The 24,017-nt window shown below is 38.1% G+C and overlaps 1 protein-coding gene across 1 annotated transcript in view; it reads right to left on the reverse strand.

The window, feature by feature from the left end:
• Positions 1-12: 12 nt before the first annotated feature.
• LOC136854562 (uncharacterized) overlaps positions 13-24,017 on the reverse strand; it is a 24,472-nt gene continuing 467 nt past the window's right edge. The window contains exons 2-4 of the mRNA XM_067130913.1: positions 8,133-8,262; positions 7,037-7,158; positions 13-757 (exon numbers count right to left, since the gene is read on the reverse strand). Coding sequence (XP_066987014.1) covers positions 626-757; positions 7,037-7,158; positions 8,133-8,256 — 378 coding nt within the window. The 5' untranslated portion in view covers positions 8,257-8,262 and the 3' untranslated portion in view covers positions 13-625. The remainder of the gene's footprint in view (positions 758-7,036; positions 7,159-8,132; positions 8,263-24,017) is intronic.

The raw sequence follows: 24,017 nt of genomic DNA on the forward strand, positions 1-24,017 counted from the left end.
AAACATAAACCATTTTAGTTTTTAGAAATTTTATTAAGGAAATGGTGAATAGAACAAGATCAAGAGGTCAAGTAAATATGAAAATAGTCCTTTGTGGCTCGGAAAATGGTGGAAAAAACATTCCTAGCTTTCAGAAACTGACCACAGTTGTCAGGATACCTACTAATAAATGCAAGTGTTCATAAATACCTTTTATAAAATTATGGGAATTACACTGGCTCTCAAATTACAAACATAATTATTTTATTCAAGCCTTTTCATTTATTGAATCAATATGTTAATTAGTTCTCCTCCTCAGAGATTTGTATATCAGAAATCATGTGACTAGTGACAGCCACTTGCTTAATGGTTAGCCTCAATGATAATCAAATATTTTGACATTATATTTTCTGTGACATTTACACTAACTTGTCACAAAATGATGCTGCCACAAAATGATACTGCCAGTCACAAGAAAGACAAATTAACACAAAAAATGTAACACTATCTTTAAACATAGCTTGTATTTTAGTAGAACAACATTTTTTTTTTGGAATAAAAATCACATTATTCTCACAGGAAAACCATTTACCTACATAGTACAGTATGACTAAAAAAATTTTTTTCAGATTAGAATAACACTGCATCACTCCGCAGGCACAATGTCGATGGAGTTTGAATGTCTGTCATTAATCGAATTGTAACCATATCCTTTCATTGCTAGAACATAAGGATGCATTGTTTCTGGCATGCACTTTGGGTCCTCCATTACACTTATCTGTAAAAGAAAAAGATTATCATTAACAGTGTTGTACAGTTTGAAGACAATTTATAAAGGAGTTACATGTTTAATCTCAGTGGTCTTGTTACACTACCTAACAGCTTAACTTTGCCAAGTAATTATTTTATCCTATTTGGAAAGAAGATAACAAAACCCAAGTCATAAAAATGTTTAAATAAACACCTTATTGTACAATATTATAAAAAAAAAAATTTTGTTTAAAGACACCTTGTTCCTACGGGGAAGCAAACACTACGCCTTTCATATATGGAGTATCCTGTACATGTGCTGGAACAGCTGTGTACTGATTCAACAAGGGTGGTACCAAGGTGGAGATGTGGGAGAGGGGATGGCCATTCTCACCCAACCAATGGTACCTGTTGTCTTTTCATCCATCCATTGGTTTGTGTGCTGTGTTTTTGATTTATCCATCTTAAGTGCATATTTATGTTACTGGTGCCCTTTTGTGTTTGGTGGTTCTTTGTCTCGATGGAGAGCAGATGATCAACGCTATTGTAAAACGTGTGATCAACCTTGTAATCTTGAATGTGCTGTGTGGCCTTCTCCACGATGGGAATGTTATTGGAAGAGGAGGAGGCAATCTAAGAAGGATGTTCATCTAGCAGATACCCCATGTTCAGTCTTTCTTGAATATTCTTTCCCACTCCAACCATCCCCATTCCCCCATCCCCCAGTGCTGCTACTCCTAAAAAGACCAGGCCACAGTTTGTGAAGCTGACTATGTCATCACTAGATGAGGATGAGGCAAAAGAACTAAAATCTCTACAGAGCCTGAGAAAGAGATATAACCTTTCTAAAGAGCTGTGGATTCATCTTCTCTCTCAAAGTTTTTAGAGTCCTTGTCTCGGCAGCGAGATGAAAATCAGTATGCACCCTCCCAACCTTCCTTCCTACTGCATCTACCTCCCAGGAGGTTCCCTTGGTGGTCGAGCCAGTGGAGGTTCTCTCCTTCCCCCACCATGTCCCAGCCCCCTCCCTGACCCCCAGCACCTCTCATCAGAGCAGGAACGGTACTGCCAAGAACAGCTTTCCTTTATCACTTTTATCCTCCTCGTCATTTACATCCTCGTTGGACTTTGCCTACCGATGGTCAAGACGTAGAAAACCAAGCATTTTCCTAAGAAAACCTCCTCTCCTTATTGCTGCTCCCCACAAACCTTACTGCTGCTATTAAAGGAGTGCACTGGATCACCATTCTCACTCCTACAATCTCCCCCCGTTCACAGACTGTAGGTGAAGGGGGAGACCGTTCAACACATCACCATTCAGGGCAGTCTTACTCCTCTCCCAGGCCACATAGAGACCATTCCCTCTCTCAAGAAGGATCTTCCCCTGTGCTCCTCTTAGACGAGACCCTTGTCCCACCATGAAGAAGTGCTGCCCTGGGATGTTTCTTCTCCCCATCCCTGCCTTTCTACACCAGTCTCCTACCCCAACCTCCTATGGGAACTTTGATATGAAGTCCTAAATCTATGCTTCCTCCACCTGGGTAATGTGAATAGAGATCTACGATTCCTACTATAAAGGGAGAAATCTCCCTCCTTCATGACATGGTGGAGTGACAGACTTTGGAAGGCCCTGGCCCTTACAAAACTTTACTATTGGACCTGGAGCACCAATTGCCAACCATGTGGCCAAAATTATACTACAACAGAGGGACTCGTTCCTCTCCGTAGTATTAAGACAGATTTCACATGAGAGTTGGCTTTCCCTCAGGAACAGCTAGATCCTGGGTGCTCTCTTCTACTTCCCCTAGGAGTGGCAGTGGAAATTAAGAGGGAGGATTCCAGCCCTTGCCTCAACCAAAGAGGTGGAGTAACAGGGATTATCCTACCTCACTGACTGGGCACTCAGAAGGGTGCAGGGCTCTCCTTCCTCATCCCAGAACTTGTAGTATAACTACCAGGAACCGTCTGGGTATCCCACAGCTAATTCAAATGCTTTGGCTAATGTGTGTGTGTACCAAACCACTCTCGCATTGATGGCCCATACCCACGAAGATTCGTGCCAGAGGGAGGACACAGTTCTGACGTGATTCTAGTAATTAACATGCGGAGTGGGGTTTGAGGGAAGCATTGCTTCTTTCCAGAGCAGTGCCAGTAAAGCAGCATCTATGCAGTTACTCTACATGGTGACACTTCATTCTACCCACAATGGTGCTCAGCCCTACCTGCAGGTACTACCTCCCTCCTAACCAATGAGTCTCCATATAAGAAAGGCACAGTGTTTTTATTCCTGTAGGAATAAATGCCAAATTTTTTCATTTATATTTTTCTTAGGTATGCAAACCACAGCCTTTCACATTGGAGGTAACCCACCTCATTCACCCTGCTTTGTTTTCCCCTTCTGTTTTCCATACTGAATATGGGCCAGAAAAGCGATGGGTAGCATCGAATGGGTGAGAATGGGCACCCTCTCTTGCCCCATTTTCATTTGAGCACCACCCTTGTTTTGTCAAGAAATGCTACAGTTTGTATACTTAGGAATACAAATCTTTCAAAATTTGGCATTTTGCTTAAAATGTCTCCATACAGACATTATGTAAATGTTGCACTTGCTAATGTCCAAGTCAGGGCAGTTGTTACGTTGCTTGAAATATGGCTGAGTACACACAATATGCAGATAATCTGTATGATAATGTATTCATATAGACCCACAGGTAAAAAGAAAAGAATGTAGGGGTGCCATACTGGTCAAGTGATGCATTCATACATAACTGATATGGCAAAACTGAGGTTTCCTTACTGGAGTCTATGTCCATATACAGGTACAGAGTTTGTCATCTTTGGCAACGTGAAGTGACAGAGCATACCTACTTTACCTTATCAATTTCTACTGCCAGATTGGTTTTAATACCAATAACGGTATACGAGAGCACTTGTCTTTAAAGGACTGATCTCCTCAATATTCAAGAATTTTGAACGATGGTTCTTAGCTATGCTAAACCACTTTCACTTCTGCTATCGATGAGATCTTACTGATAAGGACACTAGAATTGATCAAGACACTGATCTCTTTCTTTTCTAGTTGCTTTCTTCTTTACTGAGATAGGTAAGAAGAAAGACCTATCAGATGTTGGACCTTTAGAATACACGTGTCTGAAGTATTCCGGGAATGATATCAGACGTGTATTGATAGATACCTTAATCTCCAGATTAGTTGATAGATATACCTGTTCAGACAAGAAACTAAGTTCTAAAACTTATTTTCCATCAAGGAAGGATGTCTGGAGCCACTTTCCTTGGTCCTCGTGCTGTTACATTACTCCTGTGAGGAGTGGGAAATGCAGGCAGTAATTGCTGCTTACAATCCTAAGTAGGATAACAACGATACCACGATACGAACATGGTCCCCAAAGGTCCTAATGTCCTTCCATGTCAGGTTTGTGACAGTGGTAGTACTCGGATTGACAGAAGTACTTTCAGTACGTTGGCCAACAAGGAATCAAAAGCTAGAAGGATGAAGTGTCAGCGCTTTTTCAATGAAATCATGGGATAGGACAGTTGATCTTGACTTCCAGTTCCTGCTTAACCTCAAAGGAAGATTGATCATACTCTTTCTTCTCTCAATTTCCTGTTGTTGGATCTGTTCTGGTCTGCTTATTCTACATATTTGAAGGTGATCAGTTAGATTGATCATTTTCCTTCGATGGTCCTGTGGCACCAAAGACAGTATGACTTCTGTGTTACCCCCATAATCTAGTCTTTCTACCCAGAGCTAACGACTGGTTCGTTAGCTTTGAGCTGCCCGAGAAATTACGGCAAAGGGATCCTTTCTCTAGGTAGGGAACCGATCAACTGAGCTTACCGTGAAACTTCCTACTGGACAGTATGTTTTGGGTAGGATCTCTAAAAGGCAAAGTCATCCATATGTCTATCACATTCATGTCCTCTCACCTTGAAGTGTTGACCATAGGCAAAGGGATCATTTCTGCCTACAGGAATGACCTTACGAATGTACCCTGCAATTTCCTGGTGGTCATCAGTACATTTGAGGCAATATCTCTAAGGGCCACAGTCATCCGTAGATCTATGGCATTCAGGAAGAACCTGTCGATCTGGTACTTGGATAGAATGTAATTGTATAGTTCACACTCTTATCCTTTTACCTTAGGCTATTGCCCATGGACTCCTTTTCTGTGGATCCTTGGTAGATGCTCAATAAGTCATGTAGTTTACCGAGCTCTTAAGGACAGGTTGCATCTTGCCTAAGGTGTGCAGCTACAGGGAGAAAGTGTGGGCGGGACTGGCTTCCTACCTTCCTCCTGTTTTCTGTCCTCCTCCAGTGGACAGAGGGGTGAGCGAGCCATCACAAGCTGGACTGGCGTGCATGCAGGTGATCTGTGTGACTGAGTTGAACATCCCACATGTTCAACAGGCCAGAGGTATGGTATCCTTCCTTTGCTCTACCATGACCAGGAAGAGAATACCAGGTGTGCCGAAGTACCAGTCAGTTCAGAGAATTACCTGGAATCCTCCCTCCAATAGTAAGTCTCCATGTGTAAAGACCGAGGGTTTGTATTCGTGTAGGAACAAATGACAAATTTTTTGTTAATTTGTATTTTTCCTAACATACAAACCACCCCTCATTCTTTTACCTGGGCCAAAAGGTAAACTGAAGAGACTGAATGCATACCAGTGGGTGGGCGGTACCCCCTGCCCCTAACTTAGGTAACTGTTACCATAACCGCCTTGCAAAAGTTAAGTTTAATGGCCAGACTTTCCAGCTTCGCCAAAAGTTATCCATATGTAAAGAATGAGGGTTTGTATGTTAGGAAAAATACAAATTCAAATTAATTGAAAATTTGTCATGTTTAAAAGCTACTGTGCAATTCAGATTATTCTGTTAGTAACCGAATTTAAAATCCAGCTTGAATTTTCCAGTGCATTTACAGCCAACAGATTCTTTTTTTTCTCTCTCAAAGAACTGGTAACCTACAAAAGTAGCCTATGTATTCACTGTAAGGTACTAGATGCTAATCTGATGCTGTTGATATGAATATCACCTATGAGGCTGTTGATATGAATATTACCTATTAAGTAGTATATATAGAAGAGGTAAAACCTTGATAGAACAGGCAACTCAATTATCATGCACTGTATGTAAAACCTAAATTGCATTATTCCATCTTGAACCGTATGAAAAGCCTACAGCGCATTATTGTCATTCTGATCTGTAAGAAAAACATACAGGCATTACTGTACACAAACAAGTACCTCATTAGATAACCAGGATATAATTATGACTGAAGTTTCTTTGGTCAAAAAAATAGGGCTACAAAAAATCATATTCACATAAGGCACTAGAACTTAGTTACTCATGAAAGCCATCCAAGTGCTCTTTGGCTCAATCTTTGGTAACAGGCTCAGCCTAGTCTATGTCTGAGGATTATATACCTAAATGCAGGTGGCTTTTATGTAGTCAAAGAAAACAGATCATGCCATTTTTCCATGTCATCGAGCCACGCTGTGTAGTCTTTGCTTTTATTTTTTTATAATTTTACTAACATTATCTTCATCACAGAAGAAATAAACTATAAACTTCTAAAAAAAAGTGTCATCTTACAACTGTTAATGCTGTTACATTGGCTGTGTACATAAAGCTTGGCACATAAACCCTTTTCCTCTTTAAGTTTAAAAATTGGCAAAAATTAATACCAAAAAATATTACCAATGCACAATACTCTAGAAGAGAAAACTATAAACAGTAAATTCAATTACATAAGTCTACTGTAGATCTATATTATTATTATTATTATTAGGTAGTTTAACCAGACCACTTTACTGAAGTGCTATACCAACACACACACATATAATAGTACTAATGGGTTGCCATTCAACATGTTTTAAGGACTTTCAAAATCAACAAGCTGTAGGAAACAGACCCTACATAAATGATCCTGTACTTGAAACCTTGCTCATGAATTATTAGGATACAAAAATGGTAACAGGCTTATATGAGGACTGAAAACACGTAATAAGCCAATGATGAAGGTGTGATCTAGTACCAGGGGACTATAAAGGTTGAATAATAAGAAAAATAACTCTTGGGTAAGCTATTAAAACATCTTGAGTTTTTCAAACAAATCTGGATAGCAAAATACATGCAGTCTTGACTGCCCAGCAATAACATTCCCTTGAACAATAACTCGATGATAAACAATATCGAAATAGCCAGAAGAAATTGCTTCCTTATGTCCAACAACTTGACCTTAAATATTTGGAAGATTTATACCATAAAATCTGAACAACTTACCCCATAAAGTTTGGACGCCCACGCTGGCTTGCAGCTGAGGCTCAGCCCACAGGGGCATGAGTAAGTGTAGACCCGGGAGCCATAGTAATTCCGCAGGCGATTCCCAGGGGCACAATATTCCCCTGAGGGAGGAGAAAGTCATGCTTCAATGGCTGTTATGAATGCAGCTTTCTATGGCTAATGGACTAACTTGCATCTAGTGATGTATTACTGTGATCTTGGTGATTTAGTAAAGTAATCATAATGATAGGACTGACAATGATGATAATTAAAATCATGAGATTTAACACCATTATGGGACTGATGATAATTTAAACTATTGTATGACTAATTCACATGAGACTGATAACTGGAGTGCATACTGATATTTTCACAGCATCTAAATGTCACATATCTTATACAACTTTCAAACAAATTCTTAAAATGTTTAATTTAAATTCCTGAAAAAATGGTACACTGGAAAAAAATCATTTTTCAAATGTTTGCTTCATTCACTCTTAAATTAAAATACTGTAAAGCTGCTGTGTCTGCTTCTAAGCAGGATGAAGCGTATTATGTACGTTATATATTACCCCTATTTATTTATATGTTGATGTTACTGATTATCATCATTATTAAAATTTACAACTATTTTTATTTCTTATTTCACTCATAGGCATCTTCAGGTCCTGAATCCTTACCAGTCAATGGAATCTCGATGTCCACAAAAATCAGTACATGTACTCTACAAAATAATAATATTACTGCCATTTGTATAAAATCTAATTGTCTAATATTAAAAGAAATGTCATGTTTAAATGTCCCCAAGATTTTCTGCCTCAGTCATTTCCATTGAAGCATTTCCAACTATCTTTTACCTTTCTCCAGCTATCTGCCTCAATAAGCTTTGCAATTCATTATGAACTCACTTTGCTAAATAATATACATAATAAAAAGAATATAAAAATGGCAAAAAAATGTTTTATCTTTCTGAAAGAATACCTCTCTCCCCGACTAAGACGACTCTCTCTCTCTCTCTCTCTCTCTCTCTCTCTCTCTCTCTCTCTCTCTCTCTCTCTCTCTCTCTCTCTCTCTCTGTGAATCATAAGGAGCTTACCAATTTGCCTGAGGGGCTGACATACGCCCACAGGCCTACGGTGTCTTCTGCCGGTCATGAGGCAACATCCGCTGGTGCAGTCGATGTTGTCACTACAGGGATCGCCCTCGGTTGGTGGAAACATTAAGCCCTGTGGGATCAGAAGAAAATAAGTGCTTTGGAAACGAAGAGAATGAAATGGATTTTGCTGATTTTGTAAAACGTTATTGATATGGATACAGTTTTTATTATTATTATTATTATTATTCAGAAGAGGAACCCTATTCGTATGGAAGAAGCTCACACTGACCTGAAATTAAAGCTTCCAAAGAATATGGTGTTCATTAAAACAAAGCAACAGGAGGTAATATAAAATACAAAAAGAGAAAAAATAAGTATATAATTGGATAAAAATTTAAGTAATTTATAGATAAAGTGTAAGTAAATTATTAAAATACATGGAGATTTGTTTTAGGGTAGTAACACATTACATCTTCGCTTCAACTTTTGGCGTTCCTATTGCACAAAGTCCTCAGGGTAAATGTTCCAGTCAAGACAATATTTGACCCAGACAAAAATAAATCCTATTTTCAGATGGAAAAGTGTTTCTTGATTACTTTCTTTTAAATAAAATTTGGCATAAAGCCATGGGCTCATAAGTTTCTTAGGTTTTAAAGTTGCATGTTTCTGTAGAAATGAACAACTTGAGTTACCACATACAGTACGGGTTTTGTTGAGAAAAATTCACGCAGAAAGAAATGTACAAGTGAAAATGTGCCTCAACAATGCTCTCAAATAAAATTTAAAAAATACGGGGAACCAGTCACAGCATGTAGATTTTTTTTTTTTAAGCAAGCAGAAAGGAAGGGGGGGAGGGTGAAAAGTGCGTCATTTCGAGCACCTTTTAATCCCAGACATACAAACCACTGTAAATGACTGATCAAGTAATACGAGTACCTATGCGAAAAGGTACCAATTAATTATAAATCGTATCTTTCCATGAAAAAGGTAGGTGAAGCATCCCTAAACCATTTTTTACGGACTTGCCATCATAAGCTGGATATACTATGACTGCTTACGAGTCGAAAAGTTACATAAACTGTACAAAATAAATAAAAAATAAAATCATTAAGGAATACATGGCAACCCCAAAAGCTGTGTTGATGAGCGAAACTCAACTTTTAGGTTTGGAAATGATTACACATGATTTTACTTAGGAGTGAGTTTTGAAATTTGCACTGATATAATCTTGATACTTTTCGTTATGAAATAAACTTTTAATGTTATATTTTTCGCTATGAAGTTGCCGATAAGCCACGTATAAAGTAAATAAAGTATTCACACATGTAAACACTGGGTATTCACAAAATGTGAAAATAGAAAAATATGAAAAACTGAAAATTAAAACGAAAACATGCGAGAAACCTCTGCGAGACTAGACACCAAAGTAAATTAAGTTCCAGGGAATACCCAACAACATATTTTGGAAGGACCACCACATTTAGGGTCTAGCAACGCCTGGGTGTATTCTTCAAAAGCTTCATTTATTCCTAAGAAGCTCACTCGGCCTTGCAGTACCTGTCAAACTTTGAAGTCTCACAGAAACTGCGGGAAGTCGAGAATTGCTGAGTCAGCTTGTTTGAATGAATGGTAATTCACTTATGTCAGCTCTGGTTTTTACGAGTTTTCAATATGGCTCCTCGTTTTCAGAATCGGACAGACTCGTTTAAAAAATTACAACTATCAATAAATAAGCTGATCACAGAAATAAATAACTATTAAGTGGAGCGGAGCTCTCACCACTCCAAATGTTTTTTTCCACAAGGGCACATCATTACGACATGTTTTTCTATTCGTATATATCATACTCTGCTTCCTCCTGTTTCTACATGCAATATATACGCTCCCTACTTCATAGAATCTTCCTTACCTTACCCCAAGTTTCTTCTTTCCCGTAAGGGGGAAAGAGTTAGTGCCGTTAGTTCACCTCAAGTGGTGCATTGTAGGCATAACTTAGGAATCTTTGCAACGTCCCTTTGGCCCCTAGCTGCATCCCATTTCATTACTTTTACTCTACCTTCGTTCTCTTTCTTCCCTCTTACTTTCCACCCTCTCTCATAACAATCATTTCAACATTATTATCTGCGCTGAATGACCTAATAGGTCCCAGCACTTGACCTAAATATTCCAATCCCAATTCCTAGTCTTGACGAGACTTCAATCTCGTTTACGGACGTTAAACATCAGTACCAGTGACAAGCCTTTCACGGCCTTAAGGTATTCTCGTAACTGCTCTGTCTCTTCCGCTCCCTCCCCGCGAATTCGTGGATTCATGTATATTCCCCGTGACCCACCATCCGGTGCCAAAGAAAACGACGACCTCCCGGTGTCGGACGTCAATCATCTGAAGGCGACGCTATCGGAAATGTGAAGACGACGAAGCACAAGGTGGCAGTCTTCGGTAAGGTGAGAGAGAGAGAGGGAGACTCATTTCACGCATTTTTTTTTTTATTTAAGGAAGAGATCGTGGATGAGAAAATTTACGGCTTAAAATATAGTTAACGTAGGTGATATTTCCTCGATTTGAAGGTCAAACGTCTTGAAAATAAGGAACGTGATGAATATATAAATACACACATATATATATATATATATATATATATATATATATATATATATATATATATATATATATATATATATATATATATATATATATATATATATATAAATTATATATATATATATATATATATATATATATATATATATATATATATATATAAAAAAAAAGTGTGGAAAAGTAAAAGTAAACTCGATAATGAAAAGTACGGCAGCGTACAAAAAAAAAAAGAAGAATAGCGAAATACAACTAGAATGACGGTGCACAAAAACAATTCCATTTATTAGTGCGCCCCACAGGGAAGATGGACGAAAAGATAAGCCTTAATTGACAGGAGACAATGTAGCTTCCGTTTAAGGCACTTGGACCGTCGGGTGGCGTGCGTGGAGATAACCGACCGAGGGAAATAAAGTGCTGAATTATTGAACAATCACGGCATGTAACGCACTGAACTCGGAAGAAGCAGCAGAGAGAGAGAGAGAGAGCATGGTCTATCTGAGATATGAACAATTCTACCAGTTAAGCAAGTAGAGAAAGAGAGATGTTTTCAATAACAATTCTACTAGTTGAGCAGAGAGAGAGAGAGAGTTGTTTGTAATAAGTAAAATAATAATAACTATACCAGTTATGCAGAGAGAGAGAGAGATAGCTGTTTGAAATAAAAATTAATTCTACCAGTTAAGCAGGGGGAGAGAGAGGGATATAATGTTGTTTAAAAAAAACAATAATAGTTCTACCAGTTTAGCAGGTACAGAGAGAGAGAGAGAGAGAACGAGCGTTGTTTGAAATACGAAAAACAATAATGATTATACCAGTTTCCACCGTATTTTTGCTGCCACCCCACAGCAAGTCACTTAACGTCTTGGTCACGGAAAGGTATATATTTATTCATAAAAAAGAAAAGTACAGTGTTCTATCACATATTCTGGAATACGAGTATTTTTTCGGACATTTCACTGACAACATGGGAAATTCCTTGTCGTGCGACACTAGCGAAGATAAGTCCAATTATTTCGTGTAGTGATTTTCATGAAAAGGCAGGATAGATTAGACAACACAACTCCCTTCAACTGCACGACTGATAGAGTACAAGCGACAGAGGAAAGGAGCAATTTGTAACTTGAACCTAAAAGAGGTGACGATTCCGCCTTTGAAAAAAGGGAGGGCTATAAAAACAAAACAAGAAGCAAGAAAAGAATTTCAGAGCCTGTAGGAAGACGGGAAAGTAGTAACGCAACTGTGTATTGTTCTTGTTTATTACCTGGCTTATGCCAGCACGGGGCTCTTACTCCGGGAGCAACCTCAGAAAATTGCTGTTAGAAGTTGAGGCCTTAAAGAAAAACCTCGTACATATATTAATATATATATGAATATAATATATATATATATATATATATATATATATATATATATTAAGGAGTTGCAATACTTCGACAAAACAAAGGCAGCGAGAGAATAAGATGATTGTAGAAGGAAAGACAGTCCACAATCTTGGCAAACTTAAGGACTGTTGATTTCATATATATATATATATATATATATATATATATATATATATATATATATATATATATATATATATATATATATATATATATATATATATATATTATTAGGAGAAAACTTCGACAAAACAAAGGCAGCGAGAGAATTCCGTAAGATGATTGTAGAAGGAAAGACAGTCCACAATCTTGGCAAACTTAAGGACTGCTGATTTCCACTATATATGGGAAAAAAATGCTTAAGGGTGAGACATGTCTCGCCCTCAGCTCTACAGAACTAGAATACAAATTTCTAAAAGAAAATGTGAATCTTCCATACTGAACAAATGAATCATTAATTTAGTCCTAAAGGCTATTTTTACTTTCCTTCCCATCCACGAAAACACGCAATTTTTACGAGCATACAAATGAAATTAACTGGTACAACAAAATACTGGCTCGGCAATTTATCGAGCCAATTCTAACAAGCTTGTTGTGACGAGATACAGTTGGGAGGGTAAATCTAATTACCACTTAAAAGTTCATTTGATCAGACACTCACTTCCTAGGAAAGGCTTCTCGAAATTTTAAAATTGATCAATTTTAGAATAATTCTAGAGCCTTTTCAATAAACATATTAGTTGGAGGACTTTCGTTTGATTTCGGTTAAACGACTGTGTCACTGAGAGAGAGAGAGAATTAAGTCTAGGTTCTCAGAGAACCATCTTATCTGTGCGTCACTTGATCTACTTATTCAACAAAAGCCAGGAGATTACTTTCTTTTTTACATTCTTTGTGCGTCCTCCATTGAGGTTTATAGTATTCCCTCCAAGCTGAAATATAACCACTCCCTATGGCATGACCTCAACAAATTCTTGGAAGAAATATATTATTTTTTACACTTTGGTGAATCCATTCAAAATAAAATGTGGATGGGTACGTTTTCTTTATGTCTTATGAGTACTTTCAAGGCTATATATACGTACATATGTATATATACGAGATCTCAATTCCAGGAATTCAAGTATTTTGTAATAGAGAGTTTCCAATTTCGTATGAAAGATGGAATGTTTATACATATACATATATATATTTATGTGTGTGTATGTTCATGTGTTTGTGAAATCACATGCAAATCCTGGTTTGTGTACAGTACGTATATACATACGTACACAAACCAGGATATATTTCGAGTATGAATGTAAAGCATTTTGCCCTAACAAACTTTCATCACTAAACAGGTAGTATTCAAAATTTTCCTTGTAGCCAATTGCCAAATATTCAACGATAAAACTCTGCATATAAGAAAAAAATTATATCATCAAAGTGATAAAAAAAACATTCGTGGTATTCAAATCGTCAGTCGCCACACCACATCCTCTTAACATTTTTTTTTTTTTTTGGACAAGAGGTGGCACCCCTCTCCATCAAGACTTTTTGATCCCTTTGGTGTGAGTGGCACTGTGGCACTGGCGCTGATGGTGATGTATGGTGGCGTACTGGCGAGAGAGAGAGAGAGAATGGGGCAAAGAAGGTGGTATGGGTGGGTGCATGGGTGACATTAATGTGAGGTTTGTGTGGATGGGGGGGGAGGGAGCGAGGGGAGGATATGGGTGTGGGGAGGGTTATAAGAACGTAGTAGCAATGAGCAGTCAATCATTGTAAGGGGTTGGAGACAGACTTCAAAGATTCTTTCTTTGGTTTCGTGTTCATATTACAATTTCTTGTAATACTTTTCTTGTGTCACTGATGAAATCGACTCTTTTTAAATCAATTACTAGTCATTTTGAAATTCTGATAATGTCCATGAATTAAGATGAAATGAACATCCACAAATATACTAATAGCGAGTCTATTTCCACACATCAAGTATTTGTAATCTCAAATTACCTGCACATCACAATTTTATTTTTTCGCCTCAATGTCTTTAACGTAGTAACTGTATATTTAAAGACTTCTTTCTTCAACTTAACGAAAACTTCAGCCAACAGCTTCTTCCCTATCTGCCTCTGAGCTGGTGGAAGTTTACCTTGCATTCGTATCAAGATGTTTCTGTTGGGTAACTTTTTCTAATTATTTAATTAAACCAAATGTAAAACCGTACTTGGAATGAAGGTTTGGATAAAAATAAATCACAGAACGAGATGTTTTTGATTCAAGATACTCTGAAATCAAAATAAAATTTAGAAAGCAAAGATATAGAAAAATTAACAAAAGATTCCATGAACGAACTGATTAAATTGCAGCTAAGATTTCCATACGCTGGCATGCGAATACACCGTTCTCAAGCTCCCTAATGCTGTACCAGAGAGAACCCTGTAATATTTTCATATATTACCAGCAGCACTAGGAAGAATGCAGAAAGAATTACCGCTGCCTGTCATAAGAAATATCCTGATCGTCTGTATTTTACAAGCATGAACAGCAGTCATCTGGAGCCTATCGACAACACTCTGTGATGGCTAAATATTAATCAGGAGGAAAATGCCACTAGACGTGATATCAGCCACTGCAACTAAAAGCAACGATCACATCAAAACAAACAAAGTACTGCAACAACACTACGCATCAAATGTCATCTGAAATACATCGACAATAAATCAAAGGCAAGAAAGGAAGGACCCTCTTAAGACAGAACCTTTGGCCGCGATTCAAAGGAACTGATGTGCGCAGAGCGCGAGTGTCTTCTTCGCCATCCGTCCTCGCGTCGCCTGAAGGATGTGACTCAGTCAATCAATCAATCAAGTAGCCATTCGAGTTGCAAAGGCGAGTTACGGTATGACAACGAGTCTCCGTTGTGAAACTTAACACTCCCTTTCGTCTTGACGGCGAAAAACGACATAAAATCAGTCAAAAGTCTCACGGCTTTTCCTTTTTTTTAACTTCAAAGGTGATGAATAACACAAAGGAGTCCTTAGTAATTGCTTCCTTGCAAAGACAGGAATTTCACTTGGGTGTTCGACGATTCTTTTGGCTGTTATTTTGTCTTATGCTGATCTTAGGAGTCCCTGTTCCTTCAGGAGCGCTGTACCACACACACACACACACACACACACACACACACACACACACACACACACACACATATATATATATATTTTGTAATCTACCCAACAAATAATTGTATATTACCATTTGTAAACGTATCTTTTACAAATGACTGTATATCACCATTTGTAAACCTATCCTCACTTTTTCACATATACACACCCATCATTCCTCACAGCCATCCTAATACCCATCACAGAAAAGCCATTCTGAAGAAGCTGCTGGAATCTCTCTCTCTCTCTCTCTCTCTCTCTCTCTCTCTCTCTCTCTCTCTCTCTCTCTATGTACAAGAACATAAGGAACACAAGTATACAAAGAGTATCTTACAAATTAGAATCATTCTTCATGCAAAACAGCTACAGAAGACGAAGGTTACGGGCACGTGTACACAGACTGAAGACGAGTACACACACAGGGACCAAAAGAACCTTTGCATAACCTTTAGGGCCTAGACTCGAAATGACGAAGCTGAAGAAAATCTGTCTGTCTGTCTGTCGCCAAAAATCCTTTCCGTGTGACCTTGTCATTCTATCTCTATCTTTTGTGTCTTTCATGAACACTAATCCTTTCTCTCTTTCTCTCTCTCTCTCTCTCTCTCTCTCTCTCTCTCTCTCTCTCTCTCTCTCTCTCTCTTCTGATGATCTCAGAAGCTGTAATGTCTATAAGAGATAAGAAGTAAAAAGAAAAAAATCCTATGGGTTTCAAGCGACCCAAGTGACCCAACACTCAAGTACTCACTCTTATCTCGAAGAAGGATCTGTCATCCACCGCAAGAGCGCGCTATGTGCAGCTCAGAAAGCCAACGGCAAATTGCTTAATATTTGGTGTGAAAGGATTATTTCTAAAAACTCTATTTAATTTCAGTTTAATAATAAAAAAGTACAGGAACCAACCTTGCCTGAATCTCTTCATTAAAATGCTAAGCTTTTCAACTCTACTCCGTAGTGTGTTCTATGCTTCAAGGGAATATTTCTTTGACTATGAGCTTCATTATTGCGTCAGCAATTTACGAAAACCTACGCTAAACCACGATCAACATGGAAAAAAAATCTGTCTTTCCTGTTATATGCCTCGTATGTCCGCCCCCTTGACCAGATGGGTTTCAGTAACTATGTCACAGGTTAGGTTAGATAAGTTGGTCTGTGCCAGTGTACTTCCCCGAATGAACAAAGTTAAACACAACAGTATCGGCAACGGAACATGGAACTTGGGCACAGAAAAACGGGAAACTTTACGACGATCGAGTCACTAGATTGGTTAAGGGTCCCTCTCAAAAATTAGGAATACTGTTCATTTGCATAAAATAACATTCATCTAGGCAATTTTCTAACCTCAGTGCACTAGCAGATTAGTCCATCGTTTTAACTGAGAGCAACCCATTCTATATTCTAGCATCAACTTCGCTGTGTCCTTGAAACAGAAGTATTTTGGAAATGTTCTGAAGACCAGCTCAGCCTGTATGCCATTGCATCTTTTCAACTGTATGGTTCGTGCCTAAGATGCTAGCACAAAGGTTCTGTAGGACTGTGAGCTGGAAAGTTATTCTCTTCGAACCTTCAAGTTCTACGGCTATCAAATTATCATAACTGAATACTCCTATCTAAAGGTAAAAGGGTATTAGGCCTTTCAAATGTTTTATGTAGCCAAAAGAACTTGGTTGTAATATACTGCCTCGACTAGTTTTGCTTTTCATCATAAACAAATCCTGCACATACACCCAAAATAATCAATTCATTTTGTGTGTGAGAGAGAGAGAGAGAGAGAGAGAGAGAGAGAGAGAGAGAGAGAGAGAGAGAGAGAGAGAGAGAGAGAGAGATTAAAATGTTATCAAACAGGTGGCCTCCTTCGTCCCTTCATTACTCAGGGTAGCACACTTGGCGAAGAAGTCCGCCGCTATCCTCACCCCTTAAATTTCAACGACATACAACCTAATTTCTTCAAGAAAAGTTCAGAAATTTATTGAAGTGATAAGTCACTAATTCCCACGCACCAAAGTATCGTTGGACAGAGAATATCTGTTTATCAATGCTATAAGGAGACAGATTAGATGATTTATTACCTCTGCCAAGGAAGTTGTGAATCTGGGTTGGTTTGTGTTTTTGTTTTTCTAAGAAATACTTAAATGGGTATTTGAGGATTTTTACAAAAATATGACCATAGGTGACCTTAGTGCCTGGCGAGCATGTGATTATATCTGAGAAAGACCCGGATTTGTATAAGGCCTTTGGCGGAGGTTTGGGTCACGAAATTCTCTTGGAGACCCCAATGACCACCTGGAAATTCTTGAGCCTTCACAATAATATAAACAAATAAATTTCACGTAATTTTATTATTTATTGTATTGGCAATTACTAAAACGATTTCTTGAGTCGTTAAAGCTGATGCGGGTTACAAACATCGAGCGACACATGGAGAACCGAGACAGGGGGAAAAAATGGGGAAGATGTCAAACCACTAATAAAGTGGGAAGAAATTGTAACAAGGAATGATGAGAGAGAGAGAGAGAGAGAGAGAGAGAGAGAGAGAGAGAGAGAGAGAGAGAGAGAGAGAGAGCATAGCCAACAATCAGTTCAGATTTCAATCGTGCCCTAACCGTCTTTTATTGAATGATTACGGCATATGAAAATTGGCGAGATGTCCCCTTCTCAACGAATAATCCGCCAAGGCTTATTCACCAAGTCCTGGTTGACGGCACGTTTCACTATCCTTGCCATCATGACGCATGACGGACCTGATCTCGACTTTTCAGTTTGACGCTTTTCAACAGAAAGCACTTGTTTTTTTAACTAATGTCACAGAGCATCTACTGCCTTATTCAAGTCTTCTCATATTCTCTTCGAGGTAAACGGTTTCGTTTAATCAAATCCTACAATTAACCATAAATATCTTTGATACCTGACAGTATTTTGTATACTGTAAATAGCTTCAGAACAATACGTCTGTGAAAAACAGACTGATTAAATGCTTAACACGTCAGTGGATACAAATCATTCCAATATTCTCAAAATACAAGTTTATTTCTTAATTCTCTCCCACATTCGATTAAAAACGTCAAGAACACGGAGCTTAAACACGATCTCCCTAATCCATGTCTCCCCATCGAAATACCCGCCACCCATAAGGCACCATCAATTAATTCGGCCCCGCCCACCTCTGGGCTAAATACCTGCGCGCTCTGATAGACAGGTAAAAACGGCTAAGATCAGAGATTCCATAAAAAGGGCCCATAACATCCGCCACCCCTTCGTCCAAATGACGTCATTTAATATACGCACTTAGCCTAGCTGGTATATTAATATAAGATTGGCCCAGAATCCTTTCCCGTCCACCTTATATGGACTGGCGTGGAGGGATTGCCTCATATTTTCGGTTATATCCAAATATATCGCAAGAATTATAAACCCCGCTAGCGGGCAGCACCCCCTGCATCTCCCCTCCCCCCGCTTTTTTTTTTTTTTTGATCCGAGGACACTGCCTTCGTGTGTCCTATTTTCCTGCTTCCGGGATATTTTTGGAAGGCATAAATCTATGTTCGAGGCATTTTTCATTGGCGACACTAAGCACACCACACTTCCCGATCGTCGCTCGATCCCTTAATAAGGCCGCATTAAATTTAGACATTCATGGAATCTCGAGGTGATCACTCGCATTCTTTTAAAAGAGTCTTTATTCAAACTGAGCAACTCAGTTGGCATCAACATTCTACTCGCTGAGGAAGTTCTTCCTCAAAATGTTTTCCTAGATACAACTGAGAAAAAAAATCCATCTGATATGGATGCACGAAATCGACCGTACTTCCTTAAGAATTTCAGAACAGGTCTTATAGGAATACCGAGTAATAACGAGAAAGATACTTTAGCATACTAGTCAAACATAACCATACAAATGCGCGCACCTGGAGACTTCCTTGTTTGTGTTTTACACACAAAAAAAAACAAAAGTACCGCTACTGTTCAAGAAAGCTAATTTGTACTTATGTTGCTTTTTGGTATTATAATTAAAATATTAGCTTTCTTCAGTAGTAATGTGATTATATTTAATTATTCACACTTGTCAATGCACCGAACTTCATACACTCAGCTGTAGGAGTTCATGATTGTATCTCTGCGACTTTTTAATTACATAGACAATCTGTTCTTCATACCCACATATTTTAGGCAAAATAGAAACCACGGCATAATCAAAATGACTTATAATATAGTGACCGATTTATTTTGACACTTGATCCCTTAATGTTTAAAAACAGACAAATCACTGCTGCGTATATGCACCCATGATTTATTAGTAATATAATTAGTTCCCACTAAATCAGAGGTGACTAGTTCACTAGCATTCATTTTGACTCTTTGTTTACAGTTACCTTTATAATGAATTTTAACTAGCCCCTTCATGATCTGGTATTATGGCCTGACGATTAACCTGGAGACGTTTATTGGCAAGATTATCGCTGTTCAGGCATATGATGACATTTTTCCATATGACACCTGGGAAAAGGTGAGGGAGGTAAACACACCAGAAAGTGATCAACAAGAGGTTTCGAATAAGCAAACTTTAAAGTTCGTTACTGAAGTAAATTGGGGATTCGAATATGAACACTTTCAAGTTCGTTACTTAAGCAAATTGAGGATTCGAATATGAGCACTTTCAAGTTCGTTACTTAAGTAAATTGAGGATTCGAATATGAACACTTTCAAGTTCGTTACTTGAGTAAATTGAGGATTCGAATATGAATACTTTCAAGTTCGTTACTCAAGTAAATTGAGGATTCGAATATGTCATCTTTCAAGTTCGTTACCTAAGCAAACTGAGGATTCGAATATGAACACTTTAAAATTCGTTACTTAAGCAAACTGAGGATTCGAATATGAACACTTTAAAATTCGTTACTTAAGCAAACTGAGGATTCGAATATGAACACTTTAAAATTCGTTACTTAACTAAATTGAGGATTCGAATATGAACACTTTCAAGTTCGTTACTTATGAAAATTGAAAATTCAAATACACCAACTTTCAAGTTCGTTACTTAAGAAAATTGAGGACTCGAATATGTCAACTTTCAAGTTCGTTACTAAGCAAATTGAGAATTCGAATATGTCAACTTTCAAGTTCGTTACTTAAGAAAATTGAGACTTTAAATGCGTCGACTTTCAAGTTCGTTTCTTAAGCAAACTGAGGATTCGAATATGAACACTTTCAATTTTTGTTACTTCAGTAAATTGAGGATTCGAATATGCCAACTTTCAAGTTCGTTACTTAAGCAAACTGAGGATTCGAATATGAACACTTTCAAGTTCGTTACTTAAAGAAAGTGAGGATTCGAATATGTCAACTTTCAAGTTCGTTACTTAAGAAAATTGAGGATTCGAATTTGAACTTTCAAGTTCGTTACTTAAGTGAATCGAGGATTCGAATATGTCAACTTTCAAGTTCGTTACTTAAGAAAATTGAGGATTCGAATATGTCAACTTTCAAGTTTGTTACTTGAATAAATTAAGGTTAATTTGATTGACCTCATGAAATTTAGGCTGTCAAGCCAAGCACTGGACCACTTTCAGACATTCAGCAATTAAGGCAGTGAAAACAGGGAGTTGGAGTGGCTGGACAGCTAGATAAAGCCATCCAGAAAATAAAAGAAATGAAGAACAAAGGATTAAAGGTGGAACTAGGAGAAAACCCCACAGTTTCACTAAGAAGTAATAGTTTGAAAGGTTGAGCAGCAAGAGTAAAGACAGTTTCCTTTGGGGATTTTCCTGAAGGAAATGATGGGCTGATTTATTATAAAAATTTAAGTGACTTCTGATAAATACATTACCTATTGTGATTACAGTCATACTAGCTATACCTTGACATACAAACGTTCGTTTACCTGAATACCCACATTCAATCTGTTGCAATGAAACTTTTAGATACTTAAATTCAACACTGCAATTAGCATTTATGTACTAACAGAAATAATTGAGGCAGAGAAATACCCTTTTCACTGTGGGAATGCTATCTAACAAACGCGCCTGCATTCCAAGCTTATCATATCATCCACAGCATTCTGAAAAGATCTCTCTCCAATCCTCATGATGACAAACCTGACAATCTTCTACAGAGTCTTTGTAAGGAAATGCTACAAGTGGTGTTAAAAAAAAGTGATCTGGAAAACTGATTATCATGAACCCCTACATTAAATAAATAAGATAAGAAAAAGAATAAGTACACAAAGAAACAAAAATGTGTTTCCTCACACCGACCGGGAAGGTTAAACTCAAAAGCTGGTTTTTAAATTACGTCACCAGCAGGCACAGACACAACGTACACTGTCAGTGCACGCACTCCCTCCACCAACCACATTCGTTGTTTCTGCAATCAAATTTTTATAAATAATAACCCGGGCTGCTTCCAGCCTTAGGTGAGGGTGACTTGGTGTAGGAAATATTATTCTGTGAAGATTCCAAGAGGAATTTGAAAGTACTTGTACTTTAAAATGACGTCATTATTGCCTATCTATTTTTAAGGCTTATTCTCAGGTCACATCAAAACCGCGGAGGAATACAAGAGAGGAAAAAACCACGATATGGTCGTGGATTCTCTCTCTCTCTCTCTCTCTCTCTCTCTCTCTCTCTCTCTCTCTCTCTCAATAGTCTTGTTTCCCTATCGGTGGGGCTCTCCGACCAAAAATACCTCTATATGTGGCATGTTTTCCACGCCCTCTTAAAGACAAAAGAACTTAAATAGCCTCTAAAGTTAGCCTATTTGCTAAACAATGAATACCTACATACTTCCGCGCTATTGTACGGACAGCTTAACAAGAGAAGTAATGGACTTACAAAACACATTCCAAGAGAGAGAGAGAGAGAGAGAGAGAGAGAGAGAGAGAGAGAGAGAGAGAGAGAGAGAGAAGGGGAGGGGAGGGGGGGTTAATGAGCTTGCAAATACCAGTATTATCACATTATGTGCGATCTCAAGAATAGCACTATTAGTGGGCTTGGCCATCTGAAAGATAGGCCGGTATATTTTTGCATACAGAATTATGCGGTATCATTCTTGCCGATTCTCACACCTCGGTGAAGGTAAAGGCAATAAATAGCATTAAAATCCTTGCATCGGAATGACAAATTCGGCAACTGAATATAATTTCCCTGACAGAACTGGCTGTTCTTAGCGAGATGCGATTAATAACAGTGGACAATTCTGTCCAAAAATCCCCGTCTATTTCAATTTCAATGACATGCTTACTGGTAAGTCTGTTTGCACTAGTGTACAAAATGAGCTTTTTCGAAAGCAGTTAACTATTTTTGTTTTTTATCAATCGTTTATGTTTATTTTTAACCAAATTATCAACCTCCTGGGTGCTTTTAAAAGATGATGGTGAGACAGCTTAGCGTGTATTCCCAGGCCTCCATTATGACCCACAATAACTTTGTGAAAAGTAATGTGAAAAGTTCTCAGAGATTATATGAGATGACCGTGTATGTGTGACGGTGTGTTACAAAGTAGGCAAAAGAACGGCATCTTTCCACTAATGGTAATTGCAAGCAAAATCTAATTATAAAATTACGAACCCACATGACACACAGATATCCTTTCGCTTACCTGTGCGACTGGCTAGGTTAAGCTCATGTAAGCAATTATGAAGCCTTTGGTTTAAAATCCAACAAAAATAAGTGTAGGTACCCAGCAGCTTCACCAAACATCCTTAGGTGAAATCTGTGACAGATAGCGGCTTCCGTAAATAAACTGAGAAACATAAACAGCTGATGCCTGTGGATTTGTTTTCTTCATCTGAGATGTTACGTGCAGATGGATATCTATCAATAATATTAAAAAAAAAAAAAAAGTAATCATTGTTTTTATTGGTGACTTTTATATTAAAAAGGTAAACAAATAGTTTAGCATTCTCACGTCCCGTAAAATACAGTATATATTGAAATACTGTAGTATACAGGATATTAGTCATTTCTTTTCGGAAAGTTCTACGTGACTCGCCCCGTACAAAATCGGGTCATCGTAACACCTTCATGCCAATTAGATGAACTACTATGTATGCATGTGTGGCCTATTTCTATGAGTAAACTTCATTTGCTTTGCTCCCTAACAGCCTATTCTCAGGAACTGACGGAAGCTGACAAGATCGTTGAGTATCATCACTGTGGAAGCGCTTAATATATTCAACAACCATCAGGTAAGCGTCAAAGCAAATTATATTCTTGACGAATAAACTTCAACACACAACACCCTGTGGTTGCATGTATATAAATGCATACAAATATAACAATTCAAGGATGAAGTAAGGATACTGAAAATATTCCAGGACACGTGTGCGTATACAACCTCTACAACCATAACTATAACTAATGACAATGCACGGTGATGAACTAGGAGAATCAAAGAAATAAAAGGAAAAAGGAAAAGTTACATTGTACATACACCCTAGAGAGGTGGGCACGTTGAATAACAAAAACAATCCCATTTTTTCGTGTCGAGTCCCTTCAGGAATAACAAATAAGAGCAAATGGGTCGACCCCTACCCTGGGCACTTCCACGGACCTTCGATTTCTCTATGTCCGTTCCTTAACATCACCCTTTTCTCTGTTGGGCGACTGGCTTTAAGCTATCCCATCGAAGTCAAGCTAAATTACGTCTACCAGTATCTTTCCAATGTCACTTTTATTTCTATAACATTTAGGGGATACCCGTCTCTTGGGACAACAGAAAAATGCCCACCGGAAACAGACAGACGGGTTCAACAGAACAGACGACGGCT

This window comes from Macrobrachium rosenbergii, chromosome 29 (genome assembly GCF_040412425.1).
Source record: "Macrobrachium rosenbergii isolate ZJJX-2024 chromosome 29, ASM4041242v1, whole genome shotgun sequence".
NCBI lineage: Eukaryota > Metazoa > Arthropoda > Malacostraca > Decapoda > Palaemonidae > Macrobrachium > Macrobrachium rosenbergii.